Source organism: Drosophila pseudoobscura, chromosome 4 (genome assembly GCF_009870125.1).
Source record: "Drosophila pseudoobscura strain MV-25-SWS-2005 chromosome 4, UCI_Dpse_MV25, whole genome shotgun sequence".
Lineage (NCBI taxonomy): Eukaryota > Metazoa > Arthropoda > Insecta > Diptera > Drosophilidae > Drosophila > Drosophila pseudoobscura.
Genome location: NC_046681.1, coordinates 13,688,433 through 13,707,312, shown reverse-complemented (window position 1 = coordinate 13,707,312; position 18,880 = coordinate 13,688,433). Strand labels below are relative to the sequence as shown.

Sequence of the window (18,880 nt, the reverse complement as noted above, 5' to 3'; positions counted from 1 at the left end):
TACCTGGTCGAAAAAATAGTGCATTTCATAGGCTAGCGGATAATGATCGTCAGCGTTATGACCAATAAATGCGGAAAAATGATACTTTTTTTTAAGTAATATAACCATATTCAGCTGACAAATGCCTGTTTTTAAATCAGCTAGACACATACCCGAATCTTTCTTCTCATCGGTTAATGCGTAGTGATCACAGCTTACATTGTGGGAAGCTTTACCCCAGGTCTCCTCTTCAGAGGGTGTCATAATGTCGATGGACTTGCGGCTCGTATTTTATACTGCCGGATAGCATACACAAATCCAATGGATTTCTAGAATTCTATAATCCAGCCATATTGGTCATAACATAACATAACCCTTTCTCGTCTTTAAAGTCCAAATAAGCTTCCAAAGATTTGAGCATTTTCAGGCAGTTTAGATTGTCCCATCCGCTGCTGGTCCGTCGAAAGGTCATTCTCAAATTTTCGATATTCGTGCTGTGTCTCCCCAAAATGCCGATCGTCATCCAATACGGACTCGTAGCTAACCACATGCTCGCCAACAATCTGCAGCAGTTTTTCCAGATGCTCGTGAGAGATGTGTCAATATGTTTGTAACGATAAATATACACATTTGTAGAAGCAAAGCTTAGCTGGTTTAATATGTCCAGATAATCCATTACGACTATCCAGAAATCCTCGTTTAAATCGAGAACGAGTAAGAGACGTTCTCACTTTTATGTCCTCTGCATTCCGTGCATCGTCTTAGGCAGAGGTTTTCCCCCATGAACCTTTTCTTTCTGTTTTCCGCGAGTTCAATAATTTCATTACTTTACTTGTTGTATGGATGCGAGCCTCACAGTACCTACATATGTCCATATACAGAAATACTTTGGTTTTATCACGCAATATCTTCTAGGACTTCTAGGCATATCAGTGCATTCCGGAATGTATACGTCTCCCTGGAAAGGGATTTGTTAGTTACATATGCATGGATGCCACTCAAGTGAACCTCCGATGGGTGCAGGATTGATTTGACAACGCCGACTGACTGGTTCTCAGAAAACCTGAACAACTTGGTGATGGGTTGATGTTGATCAAGGCGCATTGGCACTTCACTCTTGGTTCCGAATGAATCCTGTGATTGGTTTTGGTTTAGTTTTCTTTTGTAGTAGCACAATTTGTTGGAAGCGCTTACTTATGATGTTGTGGGAAATTTCAGGATATTCGCACGCTCAATCTATACTTTTCCAAATAGTCCGTAGTTCCTATTAAATTGAAAAAACAAATTTGTATCTGTACAATTCAAAGGCGATCTCAGCTGGTGGTGGCAGCACACCGATTGCTTGTGGACAAAAACACCGATAGTGATAAAACTGTTTTTATTTTTATCGTTTTAAAATCTGTACTGCTTCCAAAAGTATTTCAATTGAAGTTTATAACTTCAGCTTGACAGTTTATTTCCTAAAATGAATATAAATACGTAAATATCCTACAAGTTTTATAATATAAAAGAGCATAAACACGTTTACAACTCACAACAGCTATCGCTGCAGCTGCTAATGCACATATCGATCACTTAGCTAGGGGTGATTTAATACATCGATACAGAATTCAGCCATCACTACGTACGACCTATTTTCAGAACAGGCGAAAAAAAAAAACGCTATATTTTTTTGCGAAAAACAACGAAGATTGCGACAGCATTCGTTTTTAGCAGTCACGGACAAATTTGTTGCAATTCGCGGACATTGCAGCAGATACAGATACATTTTCCAGTGTAAACCAATGTGCGCAAAATGAAAGTAACAATCAAGTCATGGACGGGAGTTGCAACTTGGCGTTGGATAGCGAATGATGAGAATTGCGGTATTTGTCGCATGTCCTTCGAGAGCACTTGCCCAGAGTGTGCGCTGCCCGGTGACGATTGCCCCCTGGTGTGGGGTGTCTGCTCCCATTGTTTCCACATGCATTGCATTGTCAAGTGGCTCAACTTGCAACCATTGAACAAACAGTGTCCCATGTGCCGCCAAAGTTGGAAATTCAATATACACTAAACAAGGAATCGGAAGCGAAAACGAGTGGAGTAGCAGGAACGAGAAGCAAGTGCAAAGCTATAGCAAAATACCAAGACGAAGAAGAGTTAACTTACTCGAAAACCCAACCAAATGATGGACAACAGCGATCCTCAACAGCATCCACAGCATTCGCTGAGTGGTCTGCCTCCACTGCCAAAAAGTCTGAGCTCTGCCGCCGCCGCCGCTGCCGCTGCCGTAGCCACCGCCTCACATCAACAGCACACATCCCATACCGCCTCGCCGTCGGCGAGTGTGGTCACCCTGACCGCCGCCGCCGGGGACCTCTATTTGGGTCCCTCCACATCAGCGGCAGCGGCCAGGAATCGCAGCTACAACGGTCATCATAGTCAGCGTCATGGGAGCCTCTCCTCTACCCAGGAGTCGCTCAGCGATCGGGAGTCTGTGCACAGTCGCGCCTCCTCCACACACAGTGCTGGTCCGGGTGTGGCATCCGGAAGTCAACAGCACACGCCCACCAACAGCTCTAGCAGCACTGGAGCCTCATCATCGACGATCGACAACCAGTTGGCCATACTCCGCCGTGAAATGTACGGCCTGCGGCAGTTGGATTTGTCGCTGCTTTCGCAGTTATGGGCCTTGAACGAATCGATACAGGGATTTCGGGTGTTTCTGCAGGAGCAGGATGCCATGTCGCCACCGTCGCGATCGCGGACACCCTCCGATGCCAACTCATTGTCCTCGGACGAGGATGACGGCTCCTATGCGCCCGTGGTGGGCCCGAAGCTGATAGACGCGCCGGTGCCCAGGACCATGGCCTCGCCGGCGGCTAGTGGGGGGCTGCCCACCAAACTGGCAACGGGTTCGACGACTTCCCATGCGTCAACCAGCTCGACATCGGGGACCTCTGGCTCCTCGTCGGCTGCCTCATCGATGGGCAAGCATCAGCAGCTTCAACAGACGCCCCACTATCATCAAAGGCCAGCACCACCACCCGCACCACCTGCACAGCACAAGGCGCATCCTCAGCTGCCGCGTATCCTGCAGCAGCGCATGAGGCAGGCACCGCCACCGCCGCCACCGACAAGGGCCAAAGGCAGCGGCGGCGGGGGGGCGAGCAGCAGTAGCAGCAATCACAGCATTAGCAGCGTCACCCAACATCATTCCCATCCACACCCACATGCCCATCCTCATCCAAATGCCCATCACTCGCGGCCTGTATGACAAAACCCGTTCTTGGACTAAACTGAGTCCAAGAACAACACAAAAGGCAGATGAATACCTTTCGCAAAAAGGTCAATTAGACGGGGAAATATCTTCAAGAGTCAATTCAAAATTTAAAAAAAAACTCGATGAAAAACTCACACACATCTCAAACAAAGCTTGCCATTACTCCTCCTCCTCCATTTCGTTTTTGATATTTTAGCAAAACGAAAGCAAACAAAAAACCCAGAAAAAGAATCAAACACACAACAAATAAAAATGTTTACAAATGAAGCGCGAGAACTTTTCAAACGTTTAATATTAAATTATAACAAAAACAAAAAAAGAAAAAAATAAACAGAAATTGTATTCAATAATAATCTCTAAGTAGTAAAGGATAAGATCCTTAATATACATCTATGTATTACTTGATTTGTATAAACCTAAAAGTAACGCTTGAGAAACGCATGCAAAGAAAAACAAAGAAATTCCGCATCGAATTCATAGAACTAGAACTGCTATTTATTTGTGTTTTGTTAAAATGCATTCAAAATACTATCCAAAAAAAGAAAAACTAAAAAACAAATTGTTCCAATTCACTTAGCACTAACCAAAACTAAACTCTTGGCCTAAATATACATATATAGACACGCGCGTGGATATTTATCTATGATATAATTTGATAGCCCCTTGTTAAGTCTTAACGATTATATATATAGTATATATTGCATCTGTATCTCAAAACAAAACAAAAGAAAAACCTAGCTGATCTTACTGTTAATCTAATAATCCTATCATTAAAACTCCCAAAAACATCTAAGGCATTTATATGTAAAGCTCAAATATTGGAGCAATCCACCCGAGCATTTATACCGTGCGTTACGCGAACATAAAGGCAGTTCCAGTATTTTTTTTTTAGATAAACCCTATCATATCACCTATTCAACCATCAAATACATGAAATATGCAAAAAATCGACTGATTTTGAAAAATTGAATTGTTAGAGTATTTCTCTTGCAATTTTCGTGAACTTTTAACTGCCTTTTAGTCGAGAAACGCACTGTATACAACTATTATATACATAAATAAAATTTACCATCTAAAAGGGAAAGCGGAGAATACCATGGGGTATTTCCTATTACATATGCAAAAAAAAAAACTCGGGACACTTATATATTACCTAATCGAACAAATTTCCAATATTTATTGATAGTTCTTAGCTGCTATGTTTTAACTAAACAAAAAACTCTACTAAAAATTGGTAAACTATTTGGAAATCGGATCCACACACATAACTTTTATTCGAATCAAATTTTCTTTATTTTGTATTCATTATACAATTTTAAAAGAGACTAAAAATCAAACAACAAAACATCGGTAATACTCATAAAATACACACTGCAGCACAAAACATGAAATTCAAACATTGAGCTACATTTTTGAATAGCTTTGCTTATAGGGTATATATAGGATACATCGAGCAAGAGACTTTGGTGCAAGGTATACATCTTCTAAGAAATAAATATCCGAGAACAACATATATTATTAAGGCATTCAAAACAAAAGTTTTTAATAGAATTTATTTATTAAAATTTCAAGAATCATCTTCAAAAGAAATCATTCGTAACCTCGTGAAGATCAGATGTAATTCCCAAAGCCTTATTTAAGCTAATATCCCTTTCAAATAGGAGCTAATTCTTTTAAGACAACATTCTTTAGATGGAAGTCTCTTCATAAAGCCTAGTCCCACTCGATGTATCACTTATAAGCCAAGCTATTCAAAGGTTTTCCTCATCCAACATACAACTTTGAGATGAACTTTTGAAAGCTTACATACATAAGTGCTGTGTACAAAAAAGGCAAGCATAATATCGAAAATTTACACTGAAATACGAAACAAATATACAATTTTGTGTGCGATTGTTCAATTGTAAAACGTTTTTAATTGCAAAATGAGGTGACACAAACATAATTTATATAAAACTTTTTTTGTTTTCTGAATGTAGCAAGAGATGGATAGGATGGGTAGAGGATGATGATAATGATATCGTTATAAAGTGTATTATGTAATGGAAAATTGATTAGTAATGGAAACGAAAGAACGCGATACGAACGAATCGATACAATAAATATCAATTTAAATATCAATTGGAGTCATGTAATTAATTACAAAGTTAAGTTTTGTCAAGTCTAATGGTTCTTAAGTGCTAAACTGTCCACAGCAGTCGGTTGGGATCTCTGCAACAATTATAAAACATTATACACCAATCAAAAAGGAACTTTAAATACTTACTGTTCGTCTCGCCCCAGCCCAAGGGTACGCCCAGTCGACTGTTCTCTTGCTTGAGCCACTGATAAAGCGGATCAAAGTATTCCAAGAGGGCGGATGTGTCCATTTCCGTTTCGCCTGTAAACTCCTGCAAGACTTCCTTCCAGTGGCGGCTGCTGCCGTGCGACAGGAATTTGCTCAATGCACGACCCGCCTCCTTGCTGCCAAATATGTCGCAATTGTCCAGGGTGCGCCGACTGTCGTTGGGGGCATACTGGCCGGCCAGGCTGCAGAGGGCCTTGTGAAACTGGAACTGAAATATGTGGGCGGCAAAGTAGCGCAGATATTCGACATCCGCATCGATGTGATACTTGGCCGGCGGATCAAAGTCCTTGTCTGTGCGCGACACGGGCGGCTCGACGCCACCGTATTCGGATCTCATTTGCCAGAAGCCGCAGTTCCATTGCGGTTCCTCGATTTCGTTGCGGAAGACGGCATATCGATATTTATCCATGGTATAGCCAAAGGGCAGGAACACAATCTTCGAGAGGGCTTGCTTAAACAGCTCATTGATGCGACTCTTCTCGTCCAGCCGGCCATTGTCGGTCAGGCCAATGCTTTTCAAATGCTTCGCCGACATCACTGACAGCGCGATGACATCGCCCACAGCCTCGTGAAAGCCGGGATTGGGAGCTCCTCTGAAGACAGCCGGCTGCTGTTCATACTGCAGGTAGTATTGAATGTGTCCCAGTTCATGGTGGACCACAAAGAAGTAGTGCATGTCCACCTCAGTGCACATTTTGATTCTCACATCGCTGTCTTGATAAAAGTCCCAGGCGGAGGCGTGACAAACTACTTGACGATCATCGGGGCGGGTAATCAAACTCAGGTTCCAGAAGCTCGGCGGCAATGCCCGCATGCCCAGACTCTGAAAGAACTGGTCGCCCAACTCGAATAGCTTCTGGACCGTGTAGTTCTGTTGCACCATTTCGGCCTTGACATCCACAAAGGGTTTCTCCGGATAGGGTGTGAAGAGATCAATCACTTCGTTCCACGACTGAGCCCACATGTTGCCCAGCAGATGCATGGGTATGTTACCCTCTGCGGGGACCACATCCTCGCCATAATGCTGGCGCAGTCGGTATCTGACATAGCCGTGGATCTGCCTGTAGAAGGGAAGCAGTTGCTTGAAACTAGCATCCAGTTGTCTCTCAAAGTCGGCATCCTCATAGAACTGCACCCAGTAATCGGCATACGAACGATGATCTATATAAATAGAATATATTTCACCCATTAGAGAGGCCAGACAGGAGGTTATCGCTCGGAACACTCACCATTTAGATGGGCCGCCTTGCGGGTGAGTCGCACGTACTCGGCAAAGTTATCTTTCTGTGAGGTGCCTGCCTTGTCGTACCACTCGCGCCAATACCAGGCCAACTCTGCTGGATCGCGGCTATTCGAGAGACGCTCCTGAATATGCGGCTCCAGCGTCAGCGAGCAGTCGCTGCGGTTCGTATAGGAGCACACATTGGTTGTGGCATAATTCGACTGCATCGAGCTGATGGCATTCTGCAGGGCCAGATAATCCTCAGTATTGAGGGCAGATGCTCCCATCTTGGACAGGTGGAGTGCCTGCCTGCGTATGTCTGCATCCTCGGACAGATGGTAGTCGGAGGATTTGATTTTCTGGGCCAGCTGTTTGTTTTGTACAGCGTTACGTGCATAGACAGCAATCATAGCCTGGCGATTGTCATCGGTCACATTGGTGTTGTAGGTGTAGCTAGCCAGGTATTCCTCGTGGTAACGCTGGCGCAGCAATTCATTTTCACGCTCAAAGAAACGACGGGCATCCAAGGTGGAGACTGAACATGAATTGTCCGTGGCCAAACCGTCAGGCAGCTGAGACGCGAATACAATTGTTGTGATATGGTAGGCAATGAGTATTCTATGGAGTCCTTTAACTTACCCGCGCCAGAAAGACCAACAGAAGGGACAAAACCCAAATAATTTGTATTTTTTCCATCGTAATTCAATGCCCACTGCTTCTTTTGGCGGGAATCCACTGTATACTGCTTTTCTTGGCGCAAATACTTTTCTCTGGTGGCGGGCCGCCACTGCTTTCCTGACGAGCGTTAACTTTTCGCAGCTATTCTTGTCAGCAGTCCACTGTAGACTGCAAATAAACTGTTTGTCTACTGCTTTGTGGCCGCCATTCCCAGCTCAAATAGAGGCTCTGTCTTATCAATTGAGGCCTGCTACTTTGCACTTTGAATTTATTATACAAATAATTATTTATGCTTACCTAACAAAGAGAATAATTCCAGAGATTACTGAGTGTTTCTGCCTCCAGCTACAGGGAACATTTAAATATTTCCGGCTGCCGGGGACTGCTTTTATGACTGTATCAATGCACTAGAACACACACACATACACACACACAGACACACACTCATGCATGCAGCACATGCTAATTCGATGTCGATATTCTTTAAAAACGAAATGCATTCAGTTACACATTCATTCACAATCTGCCTTAAGGTGCGCGTGAGCCGGAATATTACACCTGCCGCCAATCTGGCTTCGTTATTTGTTGCTCTTTTTGTTGCCGGCACATTATCCAGTGCTTGTGCTGAATTGCCGCCAGGTGCTCTGCTTTCAACGAAGGTATCGGGTTAACTGTAAACTGGCGTGAAACCAAGAGCATTTTTATACATACATACGTACATATTTAAGCTTGTCTTTTATTTTTAAATACCAACAATAAGTAAACAAAAGAGGGAAAATTGTACACTTCAATCAGGAACCAAATATACGCAACATAGACATATTCCTTGGAATTAGTAAATAGGAAAAGTAGCGTCCACACTGCCTGTCCAAGCATGCAGCCCACCAACCAGATCCCGGATGGAATGTGCGGGAAATCGATTTTTAATATGCTGAACAGCGATTTGGGAATCGTTGCCACGCCTACAGAGCAGTACTATGGGTAATTCCTTGTCCTCCAGCTGCTTGGCGAAACGTTTTAGGTAGCTGTCGTCTAGGATTTCACTCAGTGGCACATTGATGGACCTGGGCAGCTGACAAATCTCGAACTCTGCCGGAGGCCGTACATCGAGCAGCAGATGTGGCTGCGACTGTAGCTTCTGATGGTATTCCTTTACCTCCAGTCGCTGATCCGGCTCTAGTAGGTCCAGGGGATTGTCTTTGTCAGTCGCATGCATTCCGCAGAACATCTCGTAGTCGATTAGTTCCGTGATTAGGGGCTGAGCAGAGCACACGTGACAGTTGGGTCGTTTGGTGCGTATCCGGATATTGCGGAACATAAAGCTGCTGCCATCGAAGATGAGCAGACGTCCGGACATCACATCGCCCAAGCCGATTATCACCTTAATGGCCTCCAGGGCCTGCATGGCTCCAATGATTCCTGTCACGGCGCCTAGAACGCCGCCATCACCACAGTTGGTGACTGCTTCGGGTGGCGGAGGCACCGGATAGATGCACCGGTAGCAAGGTCCCTGCCCATAGCCATACACGGTCAGCTGTCCATCCATCTTCAGCGCGCTCCCTGAGACCAGAGGCTTGCGGAGCATCACACAGGCGTCGTTCAGCAGGTAACGGGTAGCCACATTGTCACTGCAGTCCAGGACCACGTCATAAGGTCGTATAATGTGCATGGCATTCATGCTGTTGATCAGACGCGAGTGGCAGCGTATCTGACAGTGCGAATTAAGTTCCAGCAGAGCAATCCTTGCAGACTCAGCCTTGGACATGCCGCAGCGGTGCTCCGAGTGCAGGATCTGACGATGCAGATTGCTCCGCTCCACCTCGTCGTAGTCGATGAGGCCTAGGTGTCCGCAACCGGCTGCCACCAGGTACTGGGCGGCCGGACAACCCAATCCTCCCATACCCACAATCAGCACGGAGCTGTTCTTCAGCTTCAACTGGCCTTGGACTCCAAAGTCCTGGAGAATCAACTGTCTGCTATATCGGGCTATGTCGTCGTTGGTGAGTTTGGTCTGAGGTGTGGGCATGTCATTGGACGACTCTTCCGCTTCATCACTGTCCTCGCCGGCGGCTATGGCCGCCTCCAACTCGCGAAGACATTGCTCCTTCCTGTTGAGGTTGGCCCGCAGATCAGCAATGTCTCGCTTCAGCTTGACCCTCTCGCTTTCCAGTGCCTCGGAGTCGATCATTAATAAAAGCAAAAATATATTTACAAAGTGCGAAAATTAAAGATTTCTCCCATCAGCTGATGCTCGATAGGTAATCGGCTTGTTACCGGCAAACTCGATAGGCTGCTTATCGATGCGAACAGCTGTTCCTCTGCTTTTTCTTGAGGAGTTTGAAGTCTGTTTACAATTATCTAATCATAAATTAAATCAAACCCATGTCCTGGCTTAGTAACACAATTCAAAAGCTGTGCAGAGTCACGCTCCTGTCGGCCGGCAGCAATCCTCTGCCTGCGATCTCCGCCACATCCACAACGGTGCGACAACTTTCGCATGCCGAGCGACGAGCACGCGGTCCTACAGTGCGTCGCTATGGCTACAAGGATAAGATCTTCAAGAGTGGTCTGCTTCCCCATTTGGACAACGGACAGAAGCTGCCGATGCCCGTCTACCGCCCGAAGAACCCGTGGTCAGAAAAACGCGCCCTTTTCGGCCAGAATGACTACATTGACATTCTGGGCAACGATCGACTGCATCCGGTGCGAGTGATGTACTCGGTGCCGTCATGGCTGCGTGGTGTCTCTGGCAACGAGTACCAGGTGCTGCTGCGCAAACGACGCCTGCTGGAGAAGAGCAAATACCCGATTGCACGGCCCACCAAGTGGAGGGATATGCAGAAGCGCATTCTGTATCTGTACAAGTTCCTCAATCGCAAGACCAAGACCGGCTACTCCAAACAGTAGCATGGAGCTCCCATAAAAGGCGTAATAAAGTGTTTTGTTGATTTGATATTAGCTTTTGGCTTATTTTAAGAGTATGCGCGCCTCCTCTCCGTCGATCATGATCTTCTGGCCATTGTACAAACAGAACTCTCGCTTAACGTGCGCAAACAGCAGGTCCGTGATTAGGAATATCTGACCCGTCGAGAAGGCCAGCGTGGCTCCAAAATAGAAATTGGCATTGGCCGATCCCGCGTAGATCCATAAGTGCCAGAGGGTGCCCATCATGGACAAGGTCACCAAGAAGAATGTGAAGACAACAAAGCCATGGGCCATGTCTGAAAAAATTCAATTATTCTATCATAGATTCAGTTGAATTCTTAAGAACTTACACTTCCAGCATCGTTTCCACAGAGGCAGCAATGCCAGGTAGAAGCCCACATCTCCCAGGCTTGGATATGCACGAAACACAGCCATGAGGGCCACCAATACGGTTGCCAGCAGCAATGGCTCCTTGCGCAGCTTAAGGCTGAGCGGCACCAGGTACAGCACTGTGGCATTCAGTTGGAATGTGATTAGGAACATGGTGCGGAAATGTTCAAACATTTCGGTAAAGAAATACCAAAACAGACCAATATTTGGCTGGAGATCTCGGAAATAAAAGCTGCCAACGGAAGAGAATATTATAGAGGAGGGCTATGAAGGCATCCATCATTTACTCACATAAATCCTAGGGTTCCCTCCAAGAAGCTCCAACTTTCTATAACCAAATAGCTGGCGGCAGCTATAATGAGGCATGCAACTGCAAAGAGAACTGATAGGATGACGCCACCGGCGAAGGAGCGGCGTGCAAAGACTAATAGCAGTGGAGCCATCAACACAATTGGGTAGAAGCTACGAACAGTCTCAAAGGCCAGCAGGAATATGCACGGCAATAGAAGCCCTTTAGTCAGGAAATACAGGAATAGGGCTAGAAACAGGTTGCTCAGCACTGTCGAGGTCAGGCCAATGCAGCTCAGCACAGTCAGAGGATTGAAGAGATAAGCAATCAGTACGAGCTCAGGTATATCATAGTTGTCATCATCGTTGTACTGCAGTTGTTCGGTGTCTTTGGCATAGTTTTTTCGCTCCAGGCACTGTTTCTGCAGCTTTTGCTTCACAAATCGTACGCTCAAATTGTAGAGTAGTGCCCCCGTCAACAGATCGAGCATTATGTAGATTAATGGCAGCCACTGGGGAAAGTTTAGGAACAGTCCCGATAAAGCCTTCAGCACTAGTGGGGTCTCATGGACTAGGTCGCCACTGTAAGGATCAATGCCCTGGTCCAGCAGGTATATGCCTTCCTTCACTATAGAGAACTTATCATTAAAATCTGCGTACATTTCCTTTTAAAGGACTACTTACTTCGCTTTTGGGAATTTAAAGGTGTAGCAAACTCTACCCGGTCGCTGATGAGCGACGCCAGAGGTGTACGCACGAAGTAGAAGCGTACGGCTCCGCCCAGCAGAATTAGTTTATAGAATTTTGCATCCATATTGCTCGCGTGCTTTGTTGTAGATCCTAATTTATGGAAGTGTGCAGCATTATTTCTGTAAAATAAATGCAGTTTCCGAAAAGCGAGTGCGACAGCTGTAGCTAAGGATGGCACACCACAAGGCCGATAGCTATCGGATTGTTTGCATTTTCAGCGGGCGCTACCTTTTCTTAATCACACCTTGCAACATTTTTAAGAACTGTTGCACTTGCTTCACATTTACTATTTTCGAAATTAAATATATTAAAACGCGCCATTATGATCGGCTCTAAGAAGAAAACGAAAAAGGCGAATTTATTCAAGGAAATAGCGGACAACTTCGAGCAGTTGACCAAGAATCCAGAGCGTTTTCTCAAGTTTGTTTACCTCCAAGTCGCGCACGTGTTTGCTTCAGTGGAGACCTAAACAATTTTTCTTCTAGGCCTCAGCCGGAGCAGATTGGTGCCATCGAGCAACTCATACAGCAAACATACAGCGTAAGCATCAGCGGTGATGTGGAGAATAAAAAGGACTTGTTGCCCGAATTGGTGCTCGAGCAGATGGACGAGGAACAGATCTGGCAGCAGCTGGAAATGCGCAACGAACTGGTGTTCCCGCAATTGCTGGAGAAGACTGCCAAGCTGATGGCTATGAAGGAGAAGCACTTGGGCATCGAGTTGGACGACGACGAAGAAGACGATGAGGAGGAAATGCAACCAGAAGAGCAATTTAATGAGGAGGCGCCTGGGCAGGATGCTCCCGACTCAGATTTTGATTTTTCTGGCAGCGATGCCGAGGATCTGCCCAAGAAATCTAAACCCAAAGCAATTAAAACAAAAAAGGGTGGCAAGCGTATACGAAACTCTGTGGTTGATGACACATTCTTCAAGCTGGACGAGATGAAGGAGTTTCTGGAACAAGAGGACGCCAAGGAGATGCGGAAGCAGAAAAGTAAGCACCGAGTGGAGGAGGAGGCGGATGGCATCGACTACTATGCTGATGATTTTGGTGTGGGCGAGGAGGAAGATGACGATGATGTCAATGTGAATTATGCGGACTTTTTCGAAATGGACGAGGAACTGGAACAGGAGGCGCAAAAGTTAAACAAAAAGAACAAAGGAAAGCAAAGGGATTACTTCAATGAAAACGAAGATGAGGCGGAGGAGGAGGATGCGGATGCAGGAGCGGAGGGAAATGCGGATGATAATGAAGATGAAGAGGATGCCGCTGAAGCAAATGAAGACCAAAAAGAAGAGGATGCTCCCAGTGAAATCGATGAGTCCGAATTTGTAACTAAAAGTGGCATAGAACCAGTGGCCAGTGATTCAGACTCTGGCTCCGACAAAGATGACAATGAGGAGGAGGATGACCAAGCAGAGGCAACACCAGCCGTCCAATCCTCAAATGAGCTGCGGGAGGCTCGTCTGTTCCAGCGCATACGCGACTATGAGGATATTGTGCTCGGCGAGAAGCCCTGGCAGCTTAAGGGTGAGGTCCAAGCGGCCAATCGTCCACAGAACTCGCTGCTCGAAGAGATCCTAGACTTTGAATCCACCACACGACCCACGGCACCGCTGACAGAGGAAGATAATCGCTCCATCGAGGAAATAATCCTGCAGCGCATACGCGACAAGGCCTGGGATGATGTGGTCCGCACCGTGCGTGTGGATAACACGCCGCAGGAGTACCGCAAGCAGCTGGTGCTCGACCAGGAGAAATCCAAGCAATCCTTGTCCCAAATCTACGAGAAGCAATATCAGCAGGAGTTGGAGAAACTCGATCCGAACAAGGATGCCGAAGACAATGCCGGACCGGAGCCCAAGGAACATCAGGAAATCAAGCGAAAGATGCGTACGCTGTTCCTCAAACTCGATGCCCTTTCCAACTTCCATTTCACACCAAAACCAGTCGCGCCCGAGGTAAAGATTGTCACCAACACGCCGGCAGTGCACATGGAGGAGGTGGCTCCCGTGGCCGTCAGCGATGCTAAGCTGCTGGCCCCCGAAGAGGTCTTCCGCGGACCCAAGCACGCCCCGCTGGGCAAGACGGAGCGCACACGCACCGACAAGAATCGCGAGCGCCGCAAGAAGAAGCAAAAGCAACGGGCCATCAATGCTGTGCTCGAAACCCGGGATCTGCAGCGTGCCAAGGAGGGCAAGGCGCCCACGAAACGCGAGGCGGATGCCAAGCTATTGAAGACCATCACCAAGAGTCGCAGTGTACAAAAAGTGAGTGAGAGTGTGGCACAGTTAAAGCTCATAATACGAATCGAATCCGGTATTCTCTTTTGCAGACCACCGCCAGCACCAGCGATCAGGGTGCCTTGAAGTCCTCCAAGGCATTCTTCAACAAGCTGCAGGACTCGACAGCCCTAGCGGCAAGCGGCGCTGGGAGCAAACGTCCCAAAAAGGACCCGGCCAAAGCGAATGCCAAAAAACTCAAGCTCTAATTCTATGCATATTAAGACTTTTCTTTTCCAATTTCTAATGTCATTTGCATGTGACGTCAGCAGCCAAAAACCATGTCTCCAGTCACGTGCCAGCAAATGGCCAATTCCCGCACACACATCCACGGCACGCACGCCCACAAGCTCCCCCACGGCGGACGCCTTGGTAAAAGAATAACTTTGCTACACTTTGCTCCACCGAAGACTCCCAATTTGGGGCACCATGGGAGCTGCCATGCGACAGCATTTTGTCGGCTCCCTCTGTGTTTCGTGTGGGGTGTGTGTGGGTGATCCAAGGCCATTTGATGGCCCGACAGGACGATTAGACACGCGTGTAATGTCCACAATTGGATTATTTTTAGAATTATTTACTTAAAATAACCTGTATGCTATTTAAATAGAACGGAAACTCAAAAAGTTCTCAGGTTTGGTTTGCATTCAAGATTTAATTGAAGTTTTTCTGTATTTTTATTTATTAAATTTAATTGATGTATATTTTAAATATTTAAATGAAATAATCGGACGGAGAATGATTAACCCATTGTCGACCAGTGGGTATTTAAATACACAGGCGAATGCTGTTACACTTGAAGAATTTTAGCCGCATTTAAAGCGTGGTCATTTTTGTTCGTAAAGAGGATAGAATAAAATTAAAAGCACTTATATTTTCCGCGGTTTAATTCAAGGTATTCGCCTGTTTAAATAGAGGGGGCTTAGGTGGATTAAGTTGTTCTGTAAATTTTTTGGTATATGGTCTCACTGTACATCGCACGTGTTTAAAAAATTGTTTTTCTTCTGACAAAAATTCATTAATTGACAAACTCAAACATGGTTAAAGTACAAAAACCACAGCCAAAGTCGTTAAGCAAAAGCACTAGCATTGAAGGCGTGGCCAAGAAGAAGAAAACCACGCAAAAGAGCAAGTTGGCCGAAGCAGCCCTCCTGGAAGTAGCGGCACCCATCAAAAGGGTAAAAAATGTCGCGCCGAAAAAAGATGTCTCTGAAAAACCCAAAAAAGAACAAAAACCTGTTGAAAAACAGAAACATCCAAAAGCCGCCAAAAGGCCCTTGGTAATGGCTCCTCCAGAGTCGCCGGCTGCCTCCCCCGTCGTTGTGAAAAAATCAAAGGTAAAGGCCGCCGCCATTCCAGCCACTCCTGCCGCCAAAAAGCCTCTGATTTTGGCGCCATCTCCATCACCAGCTAAACCAGCGCCTGCCAAAAAGCAAAAGAAAGTCAAGCCCGCTCCCGTTGAGCCTTCCAAGAAGGCGGCTAAAAAATTAGTTGTAGAAGAAGCTCCCGCTAAGAAGGGAGCTGTGGCTGCATCTGCAGCTTCTGCCAAGAAATCAGCTTTAGGCAAGAAAGTGGATCCAGCTCCAGTGAAGAAGACAGTAGAAGCACCAGTTCCGGCTGCAACCAAGAAAGATAACAAGAAAGCAGCTCCAGCTAAGAAAACACCGGCCGCTCCTGCCAAGAAAATACCTGAAGTACCGGCCAAGAAAGCAGAAACAGTCAAGAAAGCAGAACCAGCCAAGAAAGCAGAACCAGCCAAGAAAGCAGCACCAGCCAAGAAAGCAGCACCAGCCAAGAAAGCAGCACCAGCCAAGAAAGCAGCACCAGCCAAGAAAGCAGCAGCAGTAGCTAAGAAATCCGTGGAGGCTCCAGTCAAGGCAGCAGCTCCTGCCAAGAAACCAGTGGAAGCTCCAGCTAAAAATTCAAAGAAGGCAGTCAAACAAACGACAAAAGCAGTGCCATTAGTAGCTGAACCTGACACCAAATTAGCCAAACCAGCCGCAGCGTCACTACAGAAGAAAAGCAAGCCACTCAAGAAACTCTCCAAGCCAGACAAGTCGCCGAAAATTAAAAAGTCAGTCAAATCGGTCAAAGGAAAAGCCAACAAAAAGGCAAAGAAGCCGAAAAAGAAGCCCGTCGAGTTGAAATTTGAATTGAAGCCCTTCGATGAGCAAAAGTTCCGTGACATAGTCTCCGAATCGAATGTGCTCAAGGTATGCCAGGCGCTTAAGATGCAAGTGGCCGAAGAGGTGGCCAAGAAGAAGTCCACCTCGATATTCACCGACTACCGTTACATTCTGCAAGTGTGCAGCTATAAGATACCCAGCTGCCCCAAGCGTGTGGTCAAGCTGGGTCTGAAGCACTCGCTGGTGGGTAGCGACGATGATGTGGCAATCATTGTGTCGGACTTGCAGCGCGGTGCAAAGTTTGACTTTGAGCCCACCAAGGCCCACTATGAGGATCTGTTCAGCGAGCTTGGCATCGAGCAGCGTCTGACTGTGGTACCATTCAATCAGCTGCGCAACGAGGTGAATAGCTTTGAGGCCAAGCGCAAGTTCCTCAATACCTATGACTACTTCATGTGCGACGGCAAGCTGTCGGGTCAGGCCAGTGCCTTTCTGGGCAAGGTAATGTTAGTCCCTGTCATCCCTGTTTCATGATGCTGATTCTGTTTCCTTCATCTTTCACAGTTTACCCAGAAGCCACGCAATGTCCTGCATCCGGTGCGTCTGAGCAAGGACAATGCCCAGCTTCAGAAGGAGATATCGCGTGCTCTGTGCCGCACCGCTTACAGGCAGCTGAGCAAGGGCGATCTGACCGCCGTCCCCGTGGGCAATCACGAGCACAGCGCCGAACAGCTGGCGGAGAATATTCTACTGGTGACCAAGCAACTGGAGACGGTCTATCCTGGGGGCCTGGCCAACATTCGTTCATTGTATGTTAAAATCGATATTGTGGGAACCTCGGCTCTGCCCCTGTACATCAGCATGTGTGCCGCCCCAGCGGACACGCCGTATGTGGTCGGACCACGTGAGCAGCGCATGCTGAAGCTGAAGAAGCAGGCCAACGAGGTGCTCTCCCGTTTCGCCCTCACCAAGGATGCCGAGTTTGTGAAGTTGACCTGGCAGCAGGTGAAGCGCAAGGCAGAGATTCGCGAAGAGAAGGCGGCTCTCTTGGCAGCCGATGCGGCTGGTGCTGCTACTACTCCTAAGGATAACGATGGCGAGGACACTGCTGTGCCCACGAAGAAGGCTCGCAAAGAATCGACGAGCGAGGCGGGCAAGGCTGAGGCTGAATCGGATGAAGATGAAGTCGAGGAGGAAGATGAGCTTGCTGAAGGGGCTGGTGAAGATGAAGATGATAATGAGGGTGGGGAGGATGACGATGACAGCGATGAAGACGCCGAAGAAGACGGCGACGACGATGATGATGATGATGAGGATGAAGAAGAAGAAGATGATGACGATGATGAAGACGACGACGACGACGACGATGATGATGAGTAAGCGTGCCTTCTGGCAAATTTACTTTCCTTTAGTCGTAGTTCTTCGATATCCCCTCCCACAACCCACAATAATTCTAACTATATTTTCGTATTGAAAATTTGGAAACACTTTTAAGGAATAAACGAATTGTTTTTAAGTTAACAATTAAAAATTCTCGCTCTATAAATATTCATCTCTCATCATCACGATTCAAAGAATACATCTATCCATACATTTTCAGTATTCAGTATATTTTCAGAATAATATGAGGATAATACACACAGTTCTCATTCGCGTAATCTTCCTTTGGTCCGTCGTATACGACACAAACAGGACCTCTTCCGCAATATCGTTGCTATATGCGAAATTTGTATTCAATTTTAATCAATTTAACATTATGTGATTTTCTAGAATGGCCCCCAAAAGGCGATAATTGTTTCGCGCTTCATGGCAGCTTTGTTTCTCTTTGATTTGATTTGACTTCAGTCGATTTCCTTTCTAAATACATCTTGCTGTTTACTTGTGAGCTCATCGAAGGTCTTTTTCTGTCTGGTGTGGTCAGGAATAATATCATATCCCTTGTCTGCTCGGACACATTCGGCTGCAACTCGTGCAGTATTTTCGCTTCATTCTCTACATCGTAGGCGTTTTTCTTTAGGTGGCTAATTTTCTTTAATTAAATAAATATATTGCTACGAGTACTCATTGGAGAGAGCTAGCGTCGTGGAGAAAGGGAGAACATTTGAGTACATTCCGAAAATGAAAACGCTCCCTTTGATACTAAGCCACATTGTAAGGGAGAGAATGAGACTTCTATACGAATACAACCAGGTTCGCAAATCCAAAAAACAATATATTTATTGGGGTCGGAAACGCTTCCTTCCGAGTGTTACAAACATTTCCGTCAATCGAATATACTCCCGTACTCTTTGAGTATCTGGTATAATAACGATTAAATAATCAGTTTGTTGCCCAATGCATTGCAATGGATTGAATATAATACCTATTAATATGTATGCACATATGGCTAAATCTTTATTCAGGGATGAACCATTGTGGCATTTGCATTTGAATGTCCTTTCCAGATTATTGAAATTCTTTCCGCCAAAACCCTGACGTCCATGCCATGTCGTTGGATGGAGGTGATGCTGCATTAACGTGACTCAAAGCGAACAACAACCGACAACCTTTTGGCATCCTTTGTGGTGGTCATAAAATCGAAATATGCACTACGCTCCGGACTCTGGCTCAGCGGGAAGTGGAATGCATCTCTC

The 18,880-nt window shown here is 46.2% G+C and overlaps 8 protein-coding genes and 1 long non-coding RNA gene across 13 annotated transcripts; 5 read left to right on the top strand and 4 right to left on the bottom strand.

Moving 5' to 3' along the window:
- Positions 1-608: 608 nt before the first annotated feature.
- Positions 609-1,418, bottom strand: LOC117184274 (uncharacterized). The gene is made up of 2 exons (XR_004469598.1): positions 1,174-1,418; positions 609-1,113 (listed from the first exon to the last, which is right to left on the bottom strand). It is a non-coding gene; the product is annotated as an uncharacterized lncRNA (long non-coding RNA).
- Positions 1,419-1,748: 330 nt separating this feature from the next.
- lmgA (lemming A) lies at positions 1,749-2,062 on the top strand. Its single transcript, XM_015179832.2, has one exon. The coding sequence runs from the start codon at positions 1,775-1,777 to the stop codon at positions 2,030-2,032; it is 258 nt and encodes an 85-aa protein (XP_015035318.1). The 5' UTR covers positions 1,749-1,774; the 3' UTR covers positions 2,033-2,062.
- Positions 2,063-2,109: 47 nt separating this feature from the next.
- lmgB (lemming B) lies at positions 2,110-4,585 on the top strand. Its single transcript, XM_002132221.3, has one exon. It carries the CDS (start codon positions 2,144-2,146, stop codon positions 3,233-3,235), a length of 1,092 nt encoding a protein of 363 aa, XP_002132257.2. The 5' UTR covers positions 2,110-2,143; the 3' UTR covers positions 3,236-4,585.
- Positions 4,586-5,137: 552 nt separating this feature from the next.
- Acer (Angiotensin-converting enzyme-related) lies at positions 5,138-8,071 on the bottom strand. 5 transcript variants are annotated; one of them, XM_033381091.1, is made up of 5 exons: positions 7,786-8,071; positions 7,450-7,735; positions 6,818-7,382; positions 5,508-6,749; positions 5,138-5,452 (listed from the first exon to the last, which is right to left on the bottom strand). In XM_033381091.1, the coding sequence occupies exons 2-5, from the start codon at positions 7,504-7,506 to the stop codon at positions 5,415-5,417; spliced, it is 1,902 nt and encodes a 633-aa protein (XP_033236982.1). In that variant the 5' UTR covers positions 7,507-7,735; positions 7,786-8,071; the 3' UTR covers positions 5,138-5,414. The 5 variants fall into 5 exon arrangements, with proteins under 5 accessions (XP_033236982.1, XP_033236983.1, XP_033236984.1 ...); XM_033381092.1 differs by having other exon boundaries at positions 7,450-7,720; XM_033381093.1 differs by having other exon boundaries at positions 7,450-7,716.
- A 129-nt stretch (positions 8,072-8,200) lies between these two features.
- On the bottom strand, positions 8,201-9,767 carry Uba4 (Ubiquitin-like activating enzyme 4). Its single transcript, XM_001357223.4, has one exon. The coding sequence runs from the start codon at positions 9,674-9,676 to the stop codon at positions 8,321-8,323; it is 1,356 nt and encodes a 451-aa protein (XP_001357259.2). The 5' UTR covers positions 9,677-9,767; the 3' UTR covers positions 8,201-8,320.
- Positions 9,768-9,784: 17 nt separating this feature from the next.
- On the top strand, positions 9,785-10,441 carry mRpL51 (mitochondrial ribosomal protein L51). Its single transcript, XM_002135702.3, has one exon. The coding sequence runs from the start codon at positions 9,871-9,873 to the stop codon at positions 10,393-10,395; it is 525 nt and encodes a 174-aa protein (XP_002135738.2). The 5' UTR covers positions 9,785-9,870; the 3' UTR covers positions 10,396-10,441.
- Positions 10,423-12,028, bottom strand: PIG-U (phosphatidylinositol glycan anchor biosynthesis class U). Its single transcript, XM_002132223.3, has 4 exons — positions 11,776-12,028; positions 11,095-11,719; positions 10,764-11,035; positions 10,423-10,709 (listed from the first exon to the last, which is right to left on the bottom strand). The coding sequence occupies exons 1-4, from the start codon at positions 11,903-11,905 to the stop codon at positions 10,456-10,458; spliced, it is 1,281 nt and encodes a 426-aa protein (XP_002132259.2). The 5' UTR covers positions 11,906-12,028; the 3' UTR covers positions 10,423-10,455.
- Positions 12,029-12,075: 47 nt separating this feature from the next.
- On the top strand, positions 12,076-14,750 carry LOC6899795 (U3 small nucleolar ribonucleoprotein protein MPP10). The gene is made up of 3 exons (XM_002135703.3): positions 12,076-12,261; positions 12,327-14,112; positions 14,178-14,750. Exons 1-3 carry the CDS (start codon positions 12,164-12,166, stop codon positions 14,331-14,333), a joined length of 2,040 nt encoding a protein of 679 aa, XP_002135739.2. The 5' UTR covers positions 12,076-12,163; the 3' UTR covers positions 14,334-14,750.
- A 295-nt stretch (positions 14,751-15,045) lies between these two features.
- LOC6899796 (ribosomal L1 domain-containing protein CG13096) lies at positions 15,046-17,778 on the top strand. The gene is made up of 2 exons (XM_002135704.3): positions 15,046-16,748; positions 16,812-17,778. Exons 1-2 carry the CDS (start codon positions 15,159-15,161, stop codon positions 17,625-17,627), a joined length of 2,406 nt encoding a protein of 801 aa, XP_002135740.2. The 5' UTR covers positions 15,046-15,158; the 3' UTR covers positions 17,628-17,778.
- The last annotated feature ends 1,102 nt before the right edge of the window (positions 17,779-18,880 follow it).

Coding starts and splice junctions, on each gene's coding strand:
- LOC6899795 (XM_002135703.3), top strand. CDS start 12,164: ATGATCGGCTCTAAGAAGAAAACGAAAAAGGCGAATTTATTCAAGGAA. Junction 12,262..12,326: donor AATCCAGAGCGTTTTCTCAA/GTTTGTTTACCT, acceptor TTTTTCTTCTAG/GCCTCAGCCGGAGCAGATTG. Junction 14,113..14,177: donor AGAGTCGCAGTGTACAAAAA/GTGAGTGAGAGT, acceptor TCTCTTTTGCAG/ACCACCGCCAGCACCAGCGA.
- lmgB (XM_002132221.3), top strand. CDS start 2,144: ATGATGGACAACAGCGATCCTCAACAGCATCCACAGCATTCGCTGAGT.
- PIG-U (XM_002132223.3), bottom strand. CDS start 11,905: ATGGATGCAAAATTCTATAAACTAATTCTGCTGGGCGGAGCCGTACGC. Junction 11,720..11,775: donor TTTAAATTCCCAAAAGCGAA/GTAAGTAGTCCT, acceptor AGTTCTCTATAG/TGAAGGAAGGCATATACCTG. Junction 11,036..11,094: donor GAGGGAACCCTAGGATTTAT/GTGAGTAAATGA, acceptor TTCCGTTGGCAG/CTTTTATTTCCGAGATCTCC.
- Uba4 (XM_001357223.4), bottom strand. CDS start 9,676: ATGATCGACTCCGAGGCACTGGAAAGCGAGAGGGTCAAGCTGAAGCGA.
- Acer (XM_033381091.1), bottom strand. CDS start 7,506: ATGGAAAAAATACAAATTATTTGGGTTTTGTCCCTTCTGTTGGTCTTT. Junction 6,750..6,817: donor CAAGGCGGCCCATCTAAATG/GTGAGTGTTCCG, acceptor CTATTTATATAG/ATCATCGTTCGTATGCCGAT. Junction 5,453..5,507: donor GGGCTGGGGCGAGACGAACA/GTAAGTATTTAA, acceptor TAATTGTTGCAG/AGATCCCAACCGACTGCTGT.
- LOC6899796 (XM_002135704.3), top strand. CDS start 15,159: ATGGTTAAAGTACAAAAACCACAGCCAAAGTCGTTAAGCAAAAGCACT. Junction 16,749..16,811: donor CCAGTGCCTTTCTGGGCAAG/GTAATGTTAGTC, acceptor CATCTTTCACAG/TTTACCCAGAAGCCACGCAA.
- mRpL51 (XM_002135702.3), top strand. CDS start 9,871: ATGTCCTGGCTTAGTAACACAATTCAAAAGCTGTGCAGAGTCACGCTC.
- lmgA (XM_015179832.2), top strand. CDS start 1,775: ATGAAAGTAACAATCAAGTCATGGACGGGAGTTGCAACTTGGCGTTGG.